Source organism: Drosophila obscura, unplaced genomic scaffold (assembly GCF_018151105.1).
Source record: "Drosophila obscura isolate BZ-5 IFL unplaced genomic scaffold, ASM1815110v1 contig_186, whole genome shotgun sequence".
In the NCBI taxonomy this organism is placed as follows: Eukaryota; Metazoa; Arthropoda; class Insecta; order Diptera; family Drosophilidae; genus Drosophila; species Drosophila obscura.
The window spans coordinates 7,114,833-7,131,598 of record NW_024542774.1 but is presented as its reverse complement, the minus strand read 5'-3'; the positions used below and the strand labels follow the sequence as shown (position 1 = coordinate 7,131,598).

Genomic DNA, 16,766 nt, shown 5'->3' with positions numbered 1-16,766 from the left:
TCGCTGACGTGGCGTCGTGTCTGGCCGAGGTGCCAAGTTATGCGCATATGGAACGCCAAAAGACCCAAAGCCCCGGCCTGGCCAACATGTGCGTGTCGCAAAGCGTTAGCATACTTTTCCAGGTGTGGGCAACCAACTCCAGCTCCAGCTGCAGCTCCTACTCAGCCTTGGTCTTCCGTTTGATTCGGTTTCGTTCGGTTTGGTTATAAAGAAAAGTTAAAGTTGCCTTTTGTCACGAAATAGATACGATACTTCCACTACTTCTACTTCTTTACTTGGCCTCAGGGCGTATTTTCCTCAAAGAGAAGGCAAACGTGTTGAAAATTAAGAAAATATCAGGCTGGAGACACACGAACCCAAAGCACAGGCCGCTGCCAATCAACGTCGAGGCCAGTTGCTGTTCTTGCCACAGAATGCTGCTGACAAGGCAAAGAAATAACGAAAGATGGAGAGAGAATGAGAGAGAGAGAGTGTGTGAGAATGGAAGTTGTTGGGGGAGCAGGCAATGTTGACACAAAAGGTGTATCCTTTAAATAAGCATATTATTATGTGCTTTGTGTTATGAAAGCGACAAAAACCACAGGCAGACAGAGAGGGATAGAGAAAGAGAGAGAGAGAGAGAGAGAGAGAGAGTCATGGGCAGGCAGAGAATGCCCCAGATCTAATGAGTAAATGAAGAAGCAAACGGAAGAGGACACCTTCCAGAGCAGGGCAGGGCAGGGCAAACAAGTCGAATGATTTATGTTTATATATCCAGAGCTAAGGACACGACACCCAAACGCAAAAGAAAGGACATAAAAACTTAAATAATATCAGGGATAAGAGAGGGCTAAGAGCCAGAACACCTTGCGTGCCTCATGGCCTCTTGTTTGTCTTTTATGATGATTATTTTTCAACATTTTTACGATTTATATGACGGCAGTCAGCAGACACGAAGGAGGAAGCTCTGTGCCACTGTGCGACTGTGCCGCTGTGGCTCTGTGGCACTGCGAATGCAATTATAGTGCACGCACGGACACCGACACACAATAAAATGATCATAAAGAGGAATCAACCTCTATATATTAAAGCAAGTCAACTGTGGCGACTGTCAGCTGCAGACGGACAGAGTACAGAGCAGCGACTCTCTGTCTTCCTAATTAGTTGTGAGTTCCTCTAGCTACACTTTGGTTTCCTGGCCGCCTAGCCGCCTGTTCCCCTTGTTCTCTCTGGTTATGTGGGTAATTAAACTTACAACTTAGTGGTGCCATTGTAGCCCCCCACTCGGTGTTTGTATTTGTGTTGTCAGCCTTTTGTGGAAGACCCTCTTCAAGGGGCACTCTGCCACCCTAGAGCTGCCACCTTCTTCACTCCTTTTGAAAAGACAAGGAGAGTATCCTTGCCATCATTATGCCAAACGGGTTTCACGCAAACTTTCGGCGCAAGGTGCCCTGGATTTATGGCAGTTACCCACTGCTACAGTTGCCTGCCCTGCTTCACCTGCCCCACCACAGCCTGTGGTCCTGTAGAACATAATTCTTGCCGCATAATTGCAGCATTAACAGGGTTAATGGCGCCACTGTCTTGGCATGTTTTCATGAAAATGTTGCTTATTATGATGAGCAAATGTGTTATAAACAATAACATGAAGTGGTCTACTGCCAGGCACAGGGCACAGGTGAATGCAGTACGATACAGTACAGCACACAGGCAACAGCAGCTGCAGCTGCAGCATAAAGTCTTACTTCACGTCGGGTAAAGTTTCAATGCAGTTTTAGTCGTTCAACTAATTAAAAACTTTCATGTGTATTATAAGCGACGTGGATATTTGGTACGTACTGTGCGAAGCTGAATATTTGGGATATGATAATGCAGTGCCACTCTCGTTACATAGTTACCAAAGTTTCGAATTCTATCCGTTTCCATACACACACGTAACGTAAAAAAAAAGAAGGTAAGAATATATTTTCATTCAGTTTTTCCACATAATTAACATGCAGACAGGCACACACATACATACACACGGGCACGTATCCGAGGGGTAGTCGCACCCCTTACCCGTAACCACCTTTGGCCCACAGCAGCAACCTGCACCCTCGCTCCATCCAGGGGTTAGGCAAACAATGTTGCAGTTATTAAACTAAGATGGGAAATAGTTCACTCTACCAGCTACCATTCACCACCCAACAACCACCCTCCTGATGGGTGGCAGCATTCACGTGGGCGGGGGAGTGCCGCAAAGGAGTGGACTTTCGTCCCGTCTCAATACGAGTATGGACACATAATGGCAAATAAAATGCATGCAATTTCCTAGTCTCGAACAACTTTTGACGCTGCATTAACATTTAAATGAGTTTATCACGGGAGCTCTGCGGCGGGGGGGCAGAGAGTACTAATATTTATGTTATGTCCCGCAAGGGCACTAAAAAGCCATCTGGCTATGGCCATGGCCCCTGGCTTTCGTCCTCTCGTCGTGCGGCAGGAACAAAGAGACAACCCCAATGATTCAGACTGATTTATGTGTTTTTGAACTTTCCCCGGCTTTTTTTATTTTTGCGTAATTTAATTAATGATACAGGCACGCACCGGATAGGCAAAGGGGTAGGTAGCAGCGGCAGTAGGTCCTTAGGGGGGAGCGGAGTCTTCACTCAAGTCAGAGCACTCACTTCATATCACTTTGGTGGCACACTACCTGGGCAGAAGATTAATTAGCAGTTGCAACGCACCCGAGGCGCTGGGGTAAACTCGACTTGTTTAGGACCTGAAAACAAATTGCGGCCAATTGCGCAGTCAGCAAAGGTAAAACGGGAAAATGGGTGGGCAAAGGTGGCAAAATGTGGCAAGGGGGAGTGGAGTGGCTGAGAGTGGCATTGGGGAAATCAAGGCAAAGTGCCGCAACTTTGCTTGCCCACCAATCCACCTCATTCGACCCCACTCCACCGCTCTCCATCATACATTCCTCCTCCGTCCGTCCGGTTTAGGCACTGTTCAAATGTATGCTATGCATACGTGGCCCCAGCTCCAATGTCAGGTGAACCCAAGGGAAAACACGGACAGCAGGAAAAGCAGCGAAAGTGCTCCAAGGGATATACTCGTACGTAGAGCTGCATTTAAAGCTGAAAGCACAGCCATGGCCAGAGTCAGAGCAAGAGCCAGAGCAAGAGCCAGAGCAAGAGCCAGAGCAAGAGATAGTGGCTCTTACCCTTACCCCCATGGCCATGGCTCCGTGACACATAGCCCGGGGGATAAGCTGGAACGTAAAATGTAGTGCGCTCTTAAAAATTCAAATAATCTAAAAAATATGCAAAAGATTTTCCCACCACTAACCAGTGCACATTCGCACCGATACGAGTACATGGGAGAATCCACCCACGACTCACGTTTAGCTTTCATAAATTCTCGCCATAAATATTTATGCTTGCGCTTCGAAATATGTAAAATTGGTAATTGGAAAATTGTTATCATGTGGGTGGAAACCCACACAGATGCATAGGAAGTGTGGCCGGTGGCCCGTGGGGAAAGATCTAATATAATTTCAGGTGCATCGTGTGGTGACGCCGACGCATTGCCAATATTGAATTCCAATTATGCAATGTAATTAAAAATGCTTCAAAGCACAGATCGCTAGATGAATTTTATGCAAATTTCCGGAAGAGAATATATATCTATTCGTCTCTCTTTTGCTCTTTCTCTCTGTCGTTTTATACTATCCTTAAAGGGTTTTTGCCGCCCATACATGTGTCGTAACATTCAAATGGAAATGTAATACTCGAAAATGCATTCCAAGCGCTTTCCTTTCATGGATGATGGTGGAAACGGAAACGACGAATTCGGGCGTATTTTTCAGCATATTAAACAAGCCAAAAGGTTCAAATGCTCCTGTTAGACATGCTCCTGGGACCTGTGCTCCTTTTCAGAGAGAGAAAGAGAGAGAGAGGGAGCTCCTTGCGATGGCTGTCTGGCTGTCAGACCACGTCGACTTCATCGTCTGCTTGACGTCTCATTTTTTCTCCGTTTCTTCTTGGCTTTTCACTGGGATCGTCCCTCGCCGGCATCTGCAGCTCCGGCACGTTTTTTTCGGCTATTTCTGCTGTTGCTGGAGCTGCTGGAGCTGCTGGTGCTGCTGGTGCTGCTGCTGACGCATGACGTAGGTGTCTAGACTTGCTAATGTTTCCTCTTGCTGCAGTTGCAACAAGCATTGCATCCTTTTACACTGGCTCTTCTCGATGAAGTCGTAAAATTTCCGCCCGCTGAATTATGTTCATGTTGCCCCAATCATCGAGCGGGCAGCTTCCTCTCCTCTGACTTGAACCAGTTCTGGGATTAGGGCTAGTCCCAGCCAGAACCAAGTGGGAGATCTCCCTGGGAGCCCTGTGAGCGCTCTTTAAAAATTGTTGCTTGTGCTTAAAGTGCTTAAAGTTAGTCCATGGCTTCCGGCCTCTCCCCTGGACAGCCACTGACATACTTCTCTTGTAAACCAACTTGTAATAAATTCCCACGCCATCTCGTGTCGGTAGTCGGTAGTGTGCACACAGAGGACGAATATACACTCACTCACAGATACACATACAGAGTTTTCCCATAGCTGTGTGCATGTGTGTGTGTGTGTGTGACCACATTTACAGTAAGCAGAGAATTGCACGTTTGTGTTTTTAGATTACGGCATTGTCTAGCTTTCCTGTCGGTGTATCTGTGTCTATCTCTTTTACACTCCCGCTCTCTCTCTCTATCTCACTCTCTACCTTTCTCTGTGTCCCTTTGTATCTGTGTCGCTGTGCCTCCCCGTATCCCGTATCTGTGTGTGTGGCTGAGTGAACCTACATGGGACTCAAGTGGCAGTGGCAGTCATGTCTATGGCTTTATTTTTACTATACATTTCTGTGTCGTCGTCGTCGCTGCTTTATCCTAGCTTCTCTTCCTCTCTGTGGATACCCTTGCAGCGAGGGTGATATGATTTTGACAATATGTTTGCACTGCAGGCAAGGCAGGTTATTCAATCTACAATCTTGCCACCGAGAGAGCTGCAAGGGTATGCAAATCTGCGGTGCCCGCCTCTCTTTGCCTCTTTCTCCCCTACATTTTATGGAACTGCCATCATAAAATGGCATAAAAAATAACACAGAAAGAGAGAGAGAGAGACAGAGAGTGAGAGAAAGACGGTGGCAGAGACAAAACGAAACCAAAAGCGCAGCCCAGTAAAATGAAGTCTAAAACTAAATCCCACATAAGGTACGAACGTGCTCAACACAAATGCCAGGTGCTTACACACACAAACACAGACACACTGGCACAGACGTGGCATCTTGTTTACCGTTTACCTTATTGGATTTTTACTGTGAAGCAGCAGCGACAGTGGCAGCTATTTGTACTGCCCCATGAACACGAAGCGAAGCAACAGAACCAACACCATGCCGCGCACTGAGCAAACTTGCCCCAAAGCCAACGCCAAATTCAAGCCCCCATCCGCCAGTAGCACGCTTTGCATATGTCGAAGGAGACATCGACGTCTCCATCTCTGCATCCGGCTGCTGCATCAGCATCAGCATCTCCATCTCCTGGGCAGGCAGGCGCATTCAACTGGAAGCTGTTAAATATCGAACACATATTTATATGCAGGTACAAGGTACGAGGGGCCAGTGGCGGTGCCAGGACATTGGTAAATGGCTGGAGATTTGTGCGACAGTGCGACTGCTGCAGGAGCGGAGATAAGCTTGATGCATGGCTGCTGGGCCTGCGACCCGACTTGCCTACAGCTAACTCTTCCCTAAAGCTAATGCAAATCCAAATGCATCCGGAGGTGGAAAGACTAGATATATTTAGGGTAAATTTAAGAGAAGAATCGACGAATGCGGAAAGGAATTGTGAAATCCTTCCTTTATCTTAAATGTTCTAATGGGAATCCACTGGAACTGAAAGCCGCAGCCTTGTAAAAGGATGCCCTCACATTCCGTAAGTATCTGCAACAGGAAGAATGGTGGCAAGTGCTTCACCTGTCTAGCTCGCATCTTCAAGCGCTATATTGACCCTTCGTTAGAGGAGTTTCCCGGCATTTGTCTTAATAAAATTCCACTGCCCTGACAGTTCAGTGTACAGTAAAGCAGTTTCCTTTGCTGTGGCTGCTGGAAAGCCAATCATTGTTAAATTAACGCCATAAAAAATTACGCACTCTCTCTCTCTCACGCTTGTCTCTCGACTCCCCCACCCGTCACTCATTCCACAGCAACGGAGTGGCAAGTCAAGCAGCTGAACCGCAACTGAGACGAGAATCAAATAAAAATTAAGTGCTGACTCAGTTCGTCTGGAAAAAAGAAGCAACGAACGAAACGAAACGAAACGTAACGTAAGGGAATCAGGGCCCAGAGGAAAACACTGTGCGGCATGCAAAGTGGAGATAAGAAAAATTTCTCCACAAACAAAAGCAGAGTGTGGCGGCGGAAGGGACTGTGGATGGGTATGGGGAGGCCTTTGCATGGCCGCAAAATACACACACACACACACAACACAACACAACACAATGGAGGACGCTGCAAAACAAAACTGTTGACTGTGCGAACCGTATAGATAGTAGGGGGATTCTCCATATGGAGAGGGCAGTGCGAAAGAAAAGTTGGTCCAAAAACTGTGACCATATGGAGAGCCAGGCAGAACCCTAGCCAGAGACAGAGACAGAGCCAGAAACAGAGTACGTGTGTGTGTGTGCTTGGGAGGAGGAAAACAGAGCCAGCTCGCTCTTGGCCTGGCTAAGACAAATGATGTAAAATCCATTTGGCTCCACGAAAAAGAGGGAATATTTTTCATTTACCTGCCGAGGATACAGCTGCCACATTCCTCAGCCCCCCCCACTGGCCGTCTCTGGCGTTGCCATTGGAAGTTAAGTATACGTAACGTAAACGCAAATTTAATGCTTGAAAAATTCGCCTAAATGGATCTAAGTGCTACTTGCTTTTTGGCCTTCAGTTTTTTCTCTGGACCTGGCTCAGGCCTTCCGCTCTGTGGCCTGTTTTATCTCTCTCAGCAGATAAATGAAAATCTTCAAAAAGATGAAGTAGCGGTCGGCAGCATCGGCATTTTCTTGGTGGAAAGCAGCAAGAGAAGCAACAGAAGCCGTAACAGAAGCAGGCCTGAGTAGACTTTTGGGTTTATTGAGGCTACTTATCGACTGTATACAGTCAAGTGAGCTTTGGCCTTTGGCCGCAACCTCTCCTTGGGGCTCTGGCTTTAATTTGGCCTATTTAAGGCTTATGCTTGGCCAGATTGATAACTGAGCCGAGAGGAGAGAAGGAAAGCAAAACAGTGGAAAGCCATGCAAATATGAAACCAAGATCAACAATTACCCAAGAAGCAGGCAAACCCCAAATAAAAACCCTGAAAGGCACCCAAAAACCCAGAGAGAACTTTGTGGGTGGAGGGGGGAGCCTGTTTAGCTCCTCTTTTATTTGGTTTATCTGGGCTATAATTTATACGCTGACGCATCATATAATCTAGTGAAAACAAAAAAAAAAACCCTTAACCTTTGCCGCTGGCATTTAAATTTAGAGCCCCATTGTGGGGCGTAAATCGAAGCTGGTGTGCTTGGGGGAAGAAGCTGCCGCCACCCTTCAGCCGGGAAAATTTACGATTTAGACACGTTCAACAAGCCGCATACATTTTTATGGCCAATTAAATTCTATAAGCCAAGCTAACCGTAACGAAAGAGAGCGCTCCCAGATCTGTTTTGGCTCCCCACTGCCACTTAAAGATTTTCCACTTGCGACTGAGGCCAACGGAGTATTGATTGGTGGGGCAGCAGCCAAATGTGGTCAATGCTATGCGCGTGGGTTCTGGGATGGAGGTCTTCGACTCTTCTTGTATTAAAGTGTGAAGTAATGAATATTAAAATGGAATTTCCAGACGTTGCAAGGCCACGAGGAGGACACACAGTGACACACACGACGGCAGGGACGCACATTGACAGAGAGCAAATATTTTGACAGCTGTCAGTTGAAGAAAATGATTTCACATTTTTGCCTTGCCTTTTTTTATGCTCCGTCTCCTGCCCCATCTTTGCGTTGGAGATGTCTCCACATCGACAACATCAACATCGTGGCAAGTTTCTGTGTGTGTGGGGCATGTCAGGGGATGTAGGGAGAAGAGGAGCGGAGCTGCAGAGCAGCCACATGCCAATGCCAAACTGATAGACAGGCAGTCAAGCAGGCAGTCAGACCAGGGACGGTGGCAGACGCAGAGTCAGGGGCAGACAACGTGCGACTGCCGCCTGACTGCTCTTTTAACACCAATTGCTTTTTAATGCATGCACGTCCATTCCCTCCCTCTTTGTGTGTGTATGTGTGTTTGTGGAGCGTTTAAACAAGAAGCAAGATATATACATATAGATAGATTGTCGATACTTCTACCAAAATATACCCTATACTTGGAAAATATCTGAAGAACTCTCGTTCGATCTCTTTATAACTAAAATTATGTACCAAATGGGAGGTAGTTCATATCCCTACCAATATGGCAACCACAGAGGTTTCTCCTAATGCCTGTTACACACAGTTTACCGAGCACAACATACCCGCCCCCACACACACACCAAAAGTGCAGGGTATGGCAAAAGCAAAGCGTAAGAAGAGAAGAGAGGGAAAAGAAAGAAATTGATTGACATTTTTGGTGAGCAGCCGACATTTCGTCCTATTTTATATGCAAATCAGCAGGATACACACACAGATACGCACGCGCATACACACATACAGCAGGGTGTAGGGAGCGGGGAGTAGGGAGCAGGGAGCAGCGAGAAGCGAGAGCAGCATGTCAATGTCCCTCGTTGACAGGACAATAATAACGTTAAAATGTCGAGCATTTACCGCCAGCCTCCCCCATCCTGTGCGACACCAGATACATTTATCTGTGTGTGGTGTATCTGTGAGAGTTGTCTCTAATTACAAAATAGTCTTCGCTTTGCAATCATTGCCGAGACAGGCTGGGAAATGAGGATACGACCAGGTGGGCGGCAGAGCGCTCTCGTACTCCAGCTTGTACTGAGTCTTCCGAATGAATTGGCACACATCCTTGGGCACGGGATAGATGTTTGCCAGATCTGCGAGTCCCCAAAATAAATCAGTCACGAAAAGCGTTCAAAATGAAAGCCAGATACTACCGTGTTCAAAGAGGTACTGGGCCACGGCCACGCCCACATCCAAGGCCAAAGTGTTGGCCTCCCTGATGGCGGGATACAGGCTGCCGGCGGCCAGCCGCTCCTCGGATGTTCTATTGGCCAGCGTGGCGGCCACCTCGGAGTAAATTTCGTCCGGCAGAAAGCGGCCCCGCGCACAAATTGCGCCCAAAGCGATCCCCGGATACACCAGGCAATTGTTGGCCTGTGCGGGGATGAAGCGTTTGCCATTCATCACCACGGGCGGAAACGGCGATCCCGAACAGAACAAGACTCGACCCTAGGGGAGGAGAATCAAATGTAGAACCGAAGGGAAAGCTCCTTGGCTGCCCCCATTATCACCTCTGTGAATGTGTAGGCCTGCTCGGCCGTACACTCGCTCCTGTTGGTGGGATTCGAGAGGGCAAACACGGCAGGTCGCTCCTGATGTTTGGCCATTGCTCGGAGCACCTGCTCGGTGAAGAGTCCCCCAACGCCAGTGGCCCCCAACAGAATCGAGGGCTTCAGATGGTCCACCACGTCGGCGAGGTCCTTGATCGGGTCCATGGGCTTGGCATACTTCCTGGCCTGCTGTTCAATCTTCTCCGACGCGCACGTCACGAGGCCGTTGTGATCGAACAGATAGATTTTGTTGGCCGCCTCCTCGGGGGAGAGTCCTCGTGCTTGCAGGGCCGTGAGCAGCATATTGGCAATGCCAAGGGCGGCACTCCCTGCACCGGCAAACAGAAAGATCATGTCCTCCAGCTTCCGCTTGGTCACACGTTCCACGTTGAGCATGCCGGCCAGACCGGTGGCGCCTGTGCCCTGAACGTCGTCGTTGAAGCAGCAGTAGGAGAACTGATACTTCTTCAGGAACTTTATCGCGTTGGGCGTGGCGAAGTCCTCGTGGTGGATGAAGATATCCGTGCCATAGGAATCCACCACAGCCTCCATGAACTCCTGCACAAAGTCCTCGTACTCGGCGCCGCGTACGCGCTTGATTCGCGCTCCCACATACAGCGGATCGCCGAGCAGCTCCTCGTTGTCGGTGCCCACATCCAGGCAGACGGGCAGCAGCTGGTGTGGCGGCACCCCCGCCAAGGCGGTATACAGGGCAATCTTGCCAATGGATATGCCCATGCCGTTGGCCCCCATGTCGCCGAGACCCAGGACGCGACCGCCGTCCGTGACGCATATGGCCCGGACATACTTCTCCTTCCAGTTCTCGAGTACATCCTTGATGTGGCCCCGGTCGAAGATGGTGATGTACAGGCCCTCGGGATACCTGAAGTGCAGCCCGAAGGAGGCGACAACCTCCCCCACCGTCGGCGTATAGATGATGGGCAGCACAATTTCCGTGTAGTCCCTAAGAAAGCGGTAGTACAGCCGCTGGTGCCGGTGCGACAGCGAGTTGATGTACGTGAACTTGCTGATGTTGCCCTTGCGCGCATGGAAGTTGATTCCCACGGCCTTCAGCTGCTCCTCCAAGTCCCGATGCGAGCATGGCCACAGCCCATGGACGCCCAATCGCTGACGCTCCTCAATGGTGAAACTCAGGCCCTGAGCGATGCGTATCAGATCCGTTTCTGTAGGCTTTCTTTGCACTCTCACTCACCTTGTTCCAGCGTCCGTCTGTGACGGCGTGCCAATCGGGTCGCACAATGTGACTGCTGGCATCGTTGTGCAGCTGCAACATTCTACCAAGCGGACTGAGCAGCGAAACTAGCCGTGGCAAAGGACGCAGCTTGGAGAACTTCATTAGATAACAGTCGAAAAATGCGAGTCCTTAAATTTTAGCAGTGAATTTTGATTATCGAAAAGAAAATCAAATCCCCTTTCTAAGGCCAAAGAAACTACAAAGGGAAAAGGCCTGCTTATAGATGATTCGATTAGAAGGAAATCTTGACATCTTTCGGTGGTATCTTGTAGTCTTTGGTGAACGGAACTGTGGGCAAATCCGGGTACCCCCAGGGCTCCACCAACGAATCGCCATTGCAGAGCTCGTACAGATTATCGACAATAAACTTGCAGACATTCTTTGGCACGGGATAGACCTGGGCCAAATCTGGGGGATGATGATACATGAGAAGGGAACCGAACCTGATTGCACAGATCGAACGAACGGATCCTACCATTATCGAACAAGTACTGAGCCACGGCCACGGCAATGGTGAGTGCCACATCTTTGGCCTGCGTCGCCTTCGGGTAGAGTCTGCCGCTATCCATCGCCTCCTGCTCGGGATACTGTGCCAAGGTGTGAGCGGCTACCAAAAAGATCTCGTCGGGTATGATCTTGGCGTGAGCGGCCATCACGCCCAATCCAATGCCCGGAAAGGCAAAGCAGTTGTTGGCCTGCCCGGGCGTCAAGCGTTTGCCATTGATCTCCACGGGCGGAAATGGTGAGCCCGAAGAGAACAGAGCGCGACCCTATAGGCAAAAAAAGAGAACATTCCCAATTCAATAGCCCCTTATGGACTGAAATGCCACTGGAGAATTCACCTCTGTGAAGTTGTAGGCCTGCTCGGCCGTGCACTCCGCCTTGCTGGTGGGATTGGAGAAGGCAAAGATGGCGGGACGCTCGTTGTTGGCGCCCATGAAGCGCAGGATCTTCTCCGAAAAGAGTCCGGCCATGCTGGTGGCGCCCAACAGGATGGATGGCTTCACCTTCTCCACAACCTCGTCGAGTGCTTTTATATGGGGCATGTCCTTCACATACGGTTGAATGGGCGGCGCCACATCCGTTCTGCTCTTCACAATCAGACCATTCTGATCGAATACGTAAAGGTTCTTTGTGATACGCTCCATGTCCAGCTTCCGGGTCTTCATTTCCTTGGTCAGTAGCCCCGCCACACCCATTGCCGCACTGCCAGCGCCGGCGAAGACGATTACGTGGTCGTCCAACTTCTTCTTGGTGACCCGCTCGACGGCCAGGAGGCCGGCCAGTCCCACAGCGGCCGTACCCTGGATGTCGTCGTTGAAGCAGCAGTACTTGTGCTGGTACCGCTCCAGCAGCTTGAAGGCGTTGGGCGTGGCAAAGTCCTCGAAGTGGATGAGGGTTCTGCGGCCCCAGATCTGGACGACAGCCTGCATGAACTCGTCCACGAACTCATCGTACTCCTTGCCCCTGATCCGCTTGTCCCGCGTCCCAATGTACATGGGATCGGCCAGCAGCTCCTCGTTGTTGGTGCCCACGTCCAGGCAGACGGGCAGCAGCTGGTGCGGCGGCACGCAGCTAAGGGCCGTGTAGAGCTCCAGCTTGCCGACGGTGATGCCCATGCCGTTGGCTCCGAGGTCGCCCAGGCCCAGGATACGCTCGCCGTCCGTCACGCACACAGCCTTGATGTTGGGCTCTGTCCAATTCCTCAGCACCTGTGCCACGTGGCCGCGATCATTCTTGGTCACATACATGCCCATGGGGCCCCGGAATATCATTCCGAATATGGTGCAGGCCACGCCCACGGTGGGTGTGTAGATCACGGGCAGCACGTCCTCGAGGTGCTCGGACAGGAAGCGAAAGTACAGGCGCTCGTGCCGCTGTCGCAGGGCCCTCAGGTACCGGTACCGTCCGATGTTCGTGGCCCGCGCATGAAAGTTGGCCGCCACGGCGAACACCTGCTCCTGCATGGTGCGGAACGCGGCCGGGAACAGGCCGTGCACCTGCAGACGCTGCCGCTCCTCAATGGTGAAATTCAAACCCTGCCCAAAATGGGCAATGCCCAAAAATAGGTTAGAGTTCAATGGGAACAAAAGAATCTGGCCGTACCTTATTATTTTTGGGCGCCAGTACAGTGCGAACCGGCGGTCTGACGATGTCATGATGGTGTCTACTGTTAGTGGCAGGATTCTGGTTCTGTGTGGGATGTAGCCGCTGTTTTACGGCAAAGTAGAATTTAGAGAAGGACATTGCTAACGATATCGAAATGTGAGTCGAGCCAAATAAACCCAAAACTCTTGGCCAACTTTATTTTGGGATATTTTACTCACTCCCGTCCCTGTTTCTCCCAATCGCCGGTTTATTTGCATAAGGTTAACGGCGACATTTCCCATGTATATTTCATTCATTAGGTATTCTTATCGAAATCACTTTTGTTACTGCTATTGTTGTGCCTGGGCCATTAAGGGTCGTGGGGTCGTGGAGTCGTCAATGACCAATGACCGGGGACGGAAAGGGAAAGCGAAAGTGAAGAGAAGTCAACACAAATGACTCTTAGCGATGCCATCAAAGGATTTGCTTGGGCTTTGCTTCAAATAAAAAAGTTGTCCTCTCTTGTCCTGTCCTGTTCGTTCGTCCTTTCCCTTTGTGCACGGGGCCAGTAACGAGTGAGTATTTGTGTGTGTTGTTTTACTAATTGTGCCAAATTAGTTGACAACTTAATGTCGTAAAAATTTCAGCTAAATGCCTCAATCTTTTGTTAATGACATTGACAGCGGTGCAACTTTTTGCGTCTCACGAACTGGAACTGGTGGGGAGGTTGGGGCTGCCTCTGGGCTGTGTTTTTTTTTTTTTTTTTTTGGATCCAGGGCCTCAGCACGTGACATATCTGAGTAGAGGCAACGGCTACGTGACACTGTCAGTGTCAAATGTGCAAGGGCAGGGACAGGCGACAGGGGAACATGGAAATAGGGCAGCAGGACCCTGGGACAAGGCTTTGTTGTGTGCTTACTTTTTGGCATTGACTCTCTCTCTCTCTCTCTCCAAATCCCATACTGCCCTTCCATAAATTAACTTTGTGTGTGTGCTAAATTATAATAGTTTAATTAGTTGCTGCTAAACTGCTGCTGACAGTTTCATTAAGCTTTAATTAACTGCTCGCTCACTCTCCCACTCTCTCTGGCTTCCTCTCTCACTGGCATTTCCTTTAAATCAATAAACCGAATGCTGTGCGTATACTTAATGTCCCTCTCTCTCCATCTGTCTCTTTTACTCTTTACTCTTAGATCACGTCAAGGACTTTAGCTGCGGCCCACTGCACTACAGAACCTTCTATATGGATGAGCGCAACAATGCCCTCTATGTGGGCGCCATGTAAGTAGACAAATTTTATCCAATAAAATATGCACCCCACCCTGAAATAATTAGAAAGTTCCTGTGTGGACTTCCGCATGGAAGATGTGATGATAGGGTCGAGATGGCTGCCTACTTGGTAGCCTGAACGCATTTGGGGGTGCATATTTCATTCATATTTTGCCAGCGAACATGGAACAGGGACCCCAACCGGCCACACTGTCGGCATACATAATTATGAATTAATGCCCCAAACGGGTGCGGTGCGGGTCTGGGGCAGTCTGACAGCGTGGCTGTGCCGCCTCGTCTGCTCATTTGTCTGTGGTTAGTTGAGCGGTGCCGCATTTTAACGGTTGCGGTTGCTAAGGGGTACGGAAAAAAGGGGGTGGGGGGGGGGGGGGGCCTCTGGAACCTCTAGAGCTGGCAAACAAAGTAACCAAAATTACCACTTGACTCGAATGGCGTTTACCCCAGGACTGGGAGCTGGAGCTGGAGCAGACCACAGCTGGCAGCACTCGTCGTCGGTGGCATCATCAGCGATTGTTACCCGGACTCCTAGGACGCACAGCCCATTCCATTCCCCATGCCGCGCGTCCCCATGGCTGGCCATGGAAATGAAGATTAATGGCTTTTGAGTTGTCGAGGGAAAGCGCTACCCAAAAACTCTGCTCCACCAACTACATAAAACACAGTGTACACTCCACACCCCTTTTCCGTGTGCTCCGTGTTCCTTTTGTTTTTCCCTGGGCGCCGCAAAAGTTTCTAGTGGCCGGAAAGTGGCGATGCCGCAGCCATTTCCATTTCCACAATAAAGCTGCCGCTGGCGCTGCCTCTGCCCACAGCCTCTGCCTACAGCTCTGCCGCTCAATGTTGAGCCTCTCTCCTGGAATATGGACACGCAATATTGCGACATTCGACATATCAATCAATCAAGGCACAGTGACTGCAATAAGTACGCTGGCAGGGCTTGACAGGCCGCACAGCAGGTGCATCTACCAGCGACGGGCTTGACAATTTTTCAAAATAAAAAGACATTGACATCCGCAACCTCTGCCCCAACGGCAGACAGGTGGCAACTGGTGTGGCATTAACCTATCGTCTGGTTGGTGCCACGAGTCGGGGATTAGGTCGTGTGTCGAGTGGGTCCGGGTGTGTCGGGTGTGTGGGGTGTGCTGCGACAAAGCTTGCCTCTTTAATCATTTACCTGACTAATCATTTGTATCTTTTTTTCTGTTGTCTCTTGCAGGGATCGCATCTTTCGGTTGAATCTGCGCAACATAAGCCAATCGATTTGCGAGGTAAGAGTCCTTCCGTCTCTCAAAGTGTCCCGTGGAAACCATTTTCAGAGTTTCATCTGTGACAGCACGCAATTGCACTTTAATGATTCCATCTTCAACTGTCAATATCCGCCTCTGTCCGTTCAAGCGTTTTACGTTCAGTTGAGTTGAGTTCTTTTTTTTTTTTTGCTGCCGTCTGCCTTGGCTGGATTCTAGGGCCAGGGCTCCTTCCTCTCCGGAGACATCTCCTGACCAGGAGCCAGGAGCAAATGCTTTTAACAGCAATTATTTGTGCTGACTTCTGAGCGGGTCACCGAAGGAATTCCATTCCATTTCAAGTTGAGGCCCCTCCAGCACTTAGCCACACGACTGCCCATCCCCAGCACTGACACTCTCTCTTTCTCTGTCCCCCTGGCGATGGCCACGGCAAGTGCAAGTGGAAAGTGGAAAAGTGCATCCATCCAGCAGGCACCGGATATTGTGTCTATATGTCAAGCATAAAAATTGTCAGTGGATGGCTTTTTTCTCTCTCTCTCTCTCTCTACTATTTCTTTCTTCCATTGATTTGTGGCTTTCACTTTGCCAAAGAATTCTGCTGAAATGGTTTCAAAATTTATTGAATCATTCAGTGGAAAGGGATGTCAGTAGGATTTTCATTCTAGATTCAGATGTGCTGTCGCAACAACAACAACAACAACAATCGAATTAAATAAACAAATGCTCAACGTGAGATACGTACAAAGCTAGACAAACAGAGCTACAGATACAGTAGTACACTGAGAGAAATGGAAGCTTATATTCAGAGCAACAATCTGAATTCATATTCAATTAAAATAAATCTACGGAATAAAGCCCCGAAAATAATTGGTGCGATATTTCAATTGTGTTCAATATTTCAATTACGAGTATGCAATTTTAATCAAGGTTTCCCCCAGTGCAGACACAAGAAAAATGTTTGTGCCACCAAACAGAGAAAAAAAAAGAGACTGGGGTGCAACATAACATTCCAGCACGCTTTCAATAAACTTTGGAAACAGAGAAATTTTACCCTGCGTCAATTTGTTTTACAGCGCGATGTCCTCATCCTGGAACCCACCGGCTCTGACATCCTCAACTGTGTGTCCAAGGGGAAGCGGGAGGTGAGTCAGAATACCATTCATAAGGCATTACATACATACAAATATATGTACATATATGTATTTGTATAGCATAAACCTCTGACCAAAGCATGTGCAAAATTTTGTATGAACTGAAATTGTGACCTTTACTCATGCCACGGCCTTTGCCATTTCCCATTTCCATTTGCATCTTTGATATTTTGATTTGGCTTAAAATTTTTTGGTTTCCAACATTTATACGTGCTACAACTACA

The 16,766-nt window shown here is 49.1% G+C and overlaps 3 protein-coding genes across 5 annotated transcripts in view; 1 reads left to right on the top strand and 2 right to left on the bottom strand.

The window, feature by feature from the left end:
* Window positions 1–16,766, top strand: part of LOC111073849 (semaphorin-2A) — a 46,318-nt gene that overhangs the window by 21,543 nt on the left and 8,009 nt on the right. For all 3 annotated transcript variants that reach the window (XR_002607757.2, XM_022366389.2, XM_022366388.2), the window contains exons 3-5: window positions 14,051–14,138; window positions 15,364–15,415; window positions 16,465–16,533. Coding sequence is in view for 2 of the 3 variants with exons in the window: in XM_022366389.2 (XP_022222081.2) it covers window positions 14,051–14,138; window positions 15,364–15,415; window positions 16,465–16,533 (209 nt within the window). In the remaining variant the exon portion in view is untranslated. The remainder of the gene's footprint in view (window positions 1–14,050; window positions 14,139–15,363; window positions 15,416–16,464; window positions 16,534–16,766) is intronic.
* On the bottom strand, window positions 8,630–10,871 carry LOC111073854 (NADP-dependent malic enzyme-like). The gene is made up of 4 exons (XM_022366394.2): window positions 10,728–10,871; window positions 9,476–10,672; window positions 9,119–9,413; window positions 8,630–9,058 (listed from the first exon to the last, which is right to left on the bottom strand). Exons 1-4 carry the CDS (start codon window positions 10,869–10,871, stop codon window positions 8,901–8,903), a joined length of 1,794 nt encoding a protein of 597 aa, XP_022222086.2. The 3' UTR covers window positions 8,630–8,900.
* On the bottom strand, window positions 10,899–13,063 carry LOC111073855 (NADP-dependent malic enzyme). The gene is made up of 4 exons (XM_022366395.2): window positions 12,876–13,063; window positions 11,612–12,808; window positions 11,245–11,539; window positions 10,899–11,177 (listed from the first exon to the last, which is right to left on the bottom strand). Exons 1-4 carry the CDS (start codon window positions 13,014–13,016, stop codon window positions 11,002–11,004), a joined length of 1,809 nt encoding a protein of 602 aa, XP_022222087.2. The 5' UTR covers window positions 13,017–13,063; the 3' UTR covers window positions 10,899–11,001.

What these genes read in the sequence shown, in the direction of transcription:
- LOC111073855 (XM_022366395.2), bottom strand. Translation starts at nt 13,016, where the DNA reads ATGTCCTTCTCTAAATTCTACTTTGCCGTAAAACAGCGGCTACATCCC. An exon ending in AGGCCTACAACTTCACAGAG is followed by an intron (nt 11,540 to 11,611) that starts GTGAATTCTCCA and finishes TTTTGCCTATAG; the next exon opens with GGTCGCGCTCTGTTCTCTTC. An exon ending in TCAGTACTTGTTCGATAATG is followed by an intron (nt 11,178 to 11,244) that starts GTAGGATCCGTT and finishes ATCATCCCCCAG; the next exon opens with ATTTGGCCCAGGTCTATCCC.
- LOC111073854 (XM_022366394.2), bottom strand. Translation starts at nt 10,871, where the DNA reads ATGAAGTTCTCCAAGCTGCGTCCTTTGCCACGGCTAGTTTCGCTGCTC. An exon ending in CAGACGGACGCTGGAACAAG is followed by an intron (nt 10,673 to 10,727) that starts GTGAGTGAGAGT and finishes CGCATCGCTCAG; the next exon opens with GGCCTGAGTTTCACCATTGA. An exon ending in AGGCCTACACATTCACAGAG is followed by an intron (nt 9,414 to 9,475) that starts GTGATAATGGGG and finishes CTCCTCCCCTAG; the next exon opens with GGTCGAGTCTTGTTCTGTTC.